At 41.9% G+C, this 6743-nt stretch overlaps 1 protein-coding gene across 1 annotated transcript; it reads right to left on the minus strand.

Annotated features, from left to right (window-relative positions):
- Window positions 1–5165: 5165 nt before the first annotated feature.
- On the minus strand, window positions 5166–6229 carry LOC109953468 (protein dispatched homolog 3-like; the record flags this gene model as incomplete). Its single annotated transcript, XM_020588951.1, has 4 exons — window positions 5166–5258; window positions 5631–5761; window positions 5843–5989; window positions 6070–6229. Coding segments are annotated over 4 exons (531 nt in total), but the record flags the coding sequence as incomplete, so codon positions are not given.
- Between the last annotated feature and the right edge of the window lie 514 nt (window positions 6230–6743).

Raw genomic sequence — 6743 nt, forward strand, 5'->3', positions numbered from 1 at the left:
GGGAAGAATTTTAACTATTAACCACTTAATATGAACAGTGTCATATTAAGATAAGGATTTCCAAACAGTGTTTGTGCTGTAATCATATAGCAACCTTAATATTCCATATAGTGTATAAAGATACTAGTGTTTTCTACAATATATATATTCTTGTGTGCACAGTGAAAAGTGTTAATGCCTGAAGTTTCAATGTCTCATACAGTTAATATCTAACACATTTTAGAATGAGTAAATGAAAAGCATTATACAGATAAGATGTTTTTAAAGATGCAACTAATGCTAAATAAACACACAGCTAACAACTGTTTTTAAAAGCATTGAAGATGTATACCAAAAAACGATTTGCATGATTGTTTTTAAAGTAACACTTTAGAATGAATAAATGAAAAGCATTATACAGATAACAAAATGTTTTTAAAAATACAACTAATGCTAAATAAACACAGGGTTAACAACTGTTTTTAAAAGAAAAAAAGCATTGAAGATGTATACCAGAAATGGGCTACATGTTTTGTTTCTTAAAGTATAACAAGAAAAAGCACACACATGCCTAAAAAGCTAGATGCAAATTAAAGCACACCAACACCACACCCAGCTATCAGCAGCAGCAGTTGTTATTCTTTACCCTCCCAAAAGTCCACAGCTTCTTGCAGGTTGTCAATTTTTACCATAGAGTCAAACACATCTCTGTGTATCTCATTCAGATCGGACTGCGAATTATCATGATCTTGTAACCACTCCAAAATGCTCTCCGTGGCATCTCTTACTTCAGAGGTGCTGGATGTCACATTGTATTTCCCCAGCAGCTTCAAGGCAGCAGTGATGAAACGGCTGGTGAGCACACGTTTCTTGAGATCATCCTGATGTTCCACCAGGAAAGAATTGCTTATCCCGTACAGACAGCTGTGCTGGACCTGGCTCGGATGTGACACCTGACACTCGTAGCAGACAAATTCGCTGAGCTCACCGATTGCAATATGCAAAACACGGCTCACGTAGGCTTTCAGTGTGTCCCAAAACACCTTGCGTGTGGGTCTATCCACCTCAGGGGCTTTGGTGTCCTGCTCCTCAGGTATTGTAGTGAGGTCTTGTGGTGGTAGTGGAGCCTCTGAGGGTGGCCAGAACGGTTGAAACCCCTCATCGGAGTGATAACGTTGGTTAACAGCTCGCAGCATCTCAGCCAAGGATTGACTTGTACCGGAAGAAGAAGCCATGGTGTGCAGATGAGGTAGTCTGGTTGTCAAAGGGTAAATGGCTACTGACAGCTGCACCCTCTATTTATTCTCCTGGAGGTGGGCTGGGGGTGCCAGAGTGGGCGGGGTTCAGTTACTCAAACAGAACTCGTCTCACCATAACAACCTCTTGCCACGCTTGACTCGTATGAAACAGGTCAGTAATCTCATCTTCCCATCTTCTAAATATTTCCAACCAGGTTTGGCATGGCATGTATAGGGTCAGGTGCTAAAAACCACACTCGCTGTTGAACCGCTTCAAAGACATGGTGCCGTTTATGTCACCAGGTGAATGAGCTGTGATCTTGTAGTACCAGCGACCGGACGGTGTACTTTGTGTCTCCCAAACAGCTTTAAACAACTCAGCATTTGACCGCTTCTTGCCTAAAACCTCGATCAGTCGCACCTTCATGCTTTTGGCCTGCTCCATATAACGAGGCATTTTCTTATCCGGCTGTCCATCATAATCCTCGCCATCATCAACATCACGTCCTGAATTTTCAAAACACTCCTTAAGGTATTCTATAACCAGACATTTTAGAATACCCCAGTCGCTAGCTGTGATGGGGGATGTGACAGTGTCAGGGCTAAAAGTCTCGCCCTCCTCTAGCTGGTAAAATGACAACTCTGCAGTTTCGTACAGAAAAATATAACCGAAATAGCCTGTCTGCAGTTTGATTTCACCTCGAAGCAAAGATGCAGGTGGCTTCTGGACTCGGACAAGATGCATGGTGGCTTTTTTTGGTGCGTTGAGTAAATCCGTTTGCTCTGTGATAATCACAGGAGTGTTACTGATGACTCCGTCCATTTTCTCGCGATGAAAAGAAGGAGTAGTCATTTTTGTTTTTCTCAGAGGTTAATACAGCTTATTTTGATGCATGAAAAACTTTTTTCACTCTAGAAGTCTATAGAAAACAGTCTTTTTGTAAAGAGAGAGGGTGAGTAAAAAAAAAAGAAAAAATGAGGTAAGAAAAAACGTTTACTGCGCTGTTATCTCTGGTTACAGAAAGGGGCCGCTAACCGCAACGGAGCGGTTGGGGGCGGGCATGGAAAGCATGCACAAAGCGAACCGTGACAGAGGGGGGCATTAAAGAAAGGTATGTGTTCACTTCTAACCGCTGAAATGTATGTTCAAAAGATAATGTACTAAAAACGCTATTCATTGACAGTTGTTTATGGAGATAAAATACTATCAAAAATGTTACAAATGCGTGTTTAATGTTTTGTCTGTAACAAGCGATTTGTGTGTGTGTCATGAGGATCACAAATGCGTGCTGCGCAATCTGCACGTATAAAGCCATTTGTGTGTGTGTGTGTGTCATGCTGTTCACAAATGCATGCTGTACAAACTGCACATAAAACACATTTTACAAATGCTTAAAATCGATTTTTTGTGTGCAGTTCTTTAGAATGTACATACACATTGTTACCTACGCATGCGTGGATCGTCTAACACACACGAATCACCTTCCGCGCACACACGGATTTTTGAGAGTGTTATTCCGCACTCAAAAGTCCACGATCCACGAATGTACGGTGCATTTAAGGACACGTGGAAAACTCGGACATCTGAGTTTCCAAACCTGTTTCCCAAACAAAAGTATTTACACAACGCTATTTTATGTGCAGTTTGTACAGCATGCATTTGTGAACAGCATGACACACACACACACAAATGGCTTTATACGTGCAGATTGCGCAGCACACATTTGTGATCCTCATGACACACACACAAATCGCTTGTTACAGACAAAACGTTAAACACGCATTTGTAACATTTTTGATAGTATTTTATCTCCATAGTTGTTTGCCGTTCTGACTTGTCACAGAATATAAAAACGCTGTTCATTGACTGTAGTTTGACATTTTTGTCTTACTACTCTTTTTGTGCAATAGAAAACACTGTTCATCGACAGTAGCTCGATATTCTGTCTTGCTACTTCTTTTTTGCAACAGTAAGTAAAAATGAACAAGTGAACCACTGTTAGGTGTTTATTCCACACATCATTTTACAAGATCAAGCTACAACCAATATCAAATACAGTTATATACTTATCTACATAACCATACATAACCATAGGCGTGTACACAGTGTAACTTCTGTTTGTTTATCTTTTCAGATGCAGTTAACCACCCTGATCAATGGCTGCAAATACGTCATGACTTCCTTATCTTCATCAGCAGATGCAGGGGGGTTGGAGGGTACACCCAGGGACCATGTGGGGACCACGTGGAGACCCCGTGGGACCGGAAACCGGAAGGCGGGACTAAGGACCTGAAGAACGATTCTGATTGGCTGAATTGGGACTAAGGGGGCGGGGCCACCTGTCAAATTATGTTTGATGAAAGGTGGTACCTTACTTGTGTGCCCTATGTCTGCCAAAAGAATAGTGGAGAGAGAGAGCGGGGGAGAGAGAAAGAGAGAGAGGTGGCATGGAGCATACCTAATGATTTTAAACAATAATGCATAGGTCCATTTGCCATTGGAGTTGACACAGATTAAGAGCCATGTACTGTTTAATTTTCTGAATTCTGAAAACGGCCTATAGTCAAATTTGTTAATTTGCTTAGTTCATTCATCACTTCTTCTTCCACACTGTTATCGGACTGTATGTCCCTGGGAGCTTGCTAACACTAACTGGCAAATGGGGGGTATTGCGCAAAAGTAGAATTATGAAATCCAAGATAAGACAAGGCAAGGCTTGACCTAGTCTCAAGATCTCAAGATTTTTTTTTTGCCATTTATGCATAAACAGACTAGGCATATAGGAATTCTTTGGTGTCAGGTAAGGAGTCAAAAGCTAGAAGGAACACTTAGTCTTAAAATCAATAGTTACAGAGAGCGACAAAGTATTAAAACATAATACACAAAAATAGGGAACTAGTATTTCCCACAGTGAACTTGAAACATCGCACTTAAGTAATTCACATGGTGGAGTTGGATATGTCATTATGCTTGGTGAGATAGTAAGGGGTTATTGCACATATATTCTCACATTTTCATATTTGCCATCAGTCTTATTGCAGCAGTTGTAAAGTCTTGTTCTCTGTGTGATGATACTGTCCGCCCTGCTGTGCCTGAGGCTGTAGGTGCAGTTTTTGTGTCTGAGCAGGCAGCAGAGGGGAGGGGTTCTTCCTGAAGTCTACTATTATTTCCTTTGTCTTGTTTATCATCACTCACATTAGTTTCACCTGCTCCCGATTGTTTGCACCTGTTTTTCACCACATTATAAGCAGCCTTCCCCCACAAGTCACTTGCCAGATTGTTCTAGACTCCAGCTCTGACTTTCCAGCATTTTTTGCTTTTGGTAATTCCCTTTTTTTGACCCGGATCGTGTACTGTTACAATTCTATTCTGCCTTACCCTCTTACTTCAGACTGCCTACTGTGTATGATTTATCGGACTTCCCTTTGGACAACACATTTTGGATTCCTTTGATGTATATATTTGCTGGCTCTGATCTTGGACTGTTGTACCGACCTGTAAGTGCGTTTTGTGTTACACTGTGTCTTGTCTTGTTTTTGTTCAGCGTTAGTGCTCTTATTAAAGAGATGGTTTTGTTTAACATATCCTTGTCTGGCCATTTAATTGAGTTCACCCACGACATTTTCGGCAGCATCATGCGCCAATCCTGACAGTACAATTTGGCCAAAATGAACTCAGCCAGCGAGGTAAAGGAACTGTTGGAGCTGTGGATGAAACTGAACAGTTTCTGCCACCAGCTATATGAGCTTCAGCATCCAGCGGAGTGCACACGACTGTGTGCATATGGAGGCACTGATCCGAAAACGGTCTCATCTGGCGCACCTCCCGGAGACAGAGGACATGCTACTCCAGGTGAGGGAACTACGAGAGGAGGCCCTTTTGGACTCTTACCAGTTGGACGAGTTGCCTTGGGACAGTCTACATCCACATAACCTGTGGCATGTAAGTCACTCCCGTGCCCCCTGCCCACAGACACTCAACTCCTCCATCAGGGTAGGGGTGTACTCCCTTACTCGTGAGTCCCAGCCCAGGGAACCTGCCTGAGCCCAGCAGAAGCCCAGGACATTTTTTTGGAACTAAAAGACCAGATGACCGATCAACTCTCCCCCCCCCCAAAGTAGTTACTTTTTTAAAGTTGAGTTGTTTCATGTTGTCGTGGCTAGAGTGTGATGCCGACTAAATTAATTCAGACAAATCATCCCAATTTAAATGATCATTTAATATTACAATTATTCTGAATAGAGTAGTAGTTAAATAATCTGGTAGTGAACAGAGACCAGAGTCACTCCTCCTGCCGTGAGATAGATTTAGTATTAAATAAGAAGATTATCAAAAGTTACAGTTGGGAGACTTAACACTTCTACTAATTATAAAAACAGAAATCATGAAGTTGACTTGATCTGCTTCCAAACCTGAAATGATGGCACCTCCTGAATCTCTGTGCTGCACGGTTTCCAGGGAGTGCTGATGTTGAGGGAGAAACGGTAAAGGGTTGTAGAGGTTCCAAGGTCCAACTTTGATATGTACACGGTCAGCAAAGAGCCTATAAACACAGTGCAAAGTGCCAAATTTTATAGTCATGGAACAGGCTGAAAATAAGGAGTAGTAGTGTTGAATGTTTTACTTGTTTGGTTGGTGCCCGAATTTGGCTTCACTGAGCTCCGAGGAACAGCAGAGGTTGTTGAGCTGGTGGCCTGTTGATGTGTAGAAAACTTAAATGCTGATGAGTACGTGTGGGTGTTCAAAGCGTGGGGCTTTTCCATGAACACACCTGCAGGACACAATATGCATCTCAGATATTTTTGGTATGATTAACTGGTGAGTAGTCCTCCATCATGGACGCAGTCTCACCTGAGCACATGGGGCAGGAGATGCCTTGACCACTGAGGTTGCTCCTCAGTGCCAGCAGAGTCTGGAGGTTCGTGTCCGGGCGGAAGAGTAGAGGGGCGTGAGTGGCAGGCCTCAGGAGACAGCAGCACCCGGCCGATAACAACAGAAGGACTCTGTTCCCCTTGTTAGATAACAACACAGTTTGTCAGTGTTCACAGAGATTCAGGTGAAAACCCCAATTTATATTATATTGATTATTGTTTGATCTATTTGTTTACTCTTTAATTTGTTCTGTTTTGGGGAAATTCCTGAATGACCCCACTTTTTTGGGCAATCACAATCAAGGCCTGCTGTGAACCTGATTGTAGAAGACAAACATAGTAAGAATCTTGAAACTGAACTTAAAATATAACATAGCTGTAACACAAACATTTGTAATGTAACTAAACTACTTGTATAAAAGCTCTAGCCAAAAATCTTCTGCTGAGAGATGAGCTGAGAATATGAAAATACTCAGTGACAATTAAGTAGTGAATATATAAATGGCAAGATACTAATAACTGCTATGCATGAATTGTGTACAGTATGAATATATAAAAATATAATGTCCAAGTCCATTGTCCTATGATCAGTTCCGTGCGGTTTCATTTTGTCACCACCTGTTTTCTTCCATCCTCATCGGCTGCAATGTCTCT

Source organism: Monopterus albus, unplaced genomic scaffold, assembly GCF_001952655.1.
Source record: "Monopterus albus unplaced genomic scaffold, M_albus_1.0 scaffold681.1, whole genome shotgun sequence".
NCBI lineage: Eukaryota > Metazoa > Chordata > Actinopteri > Synbranchiformes > Synbranchidae > Monopterus > Monopterus albus.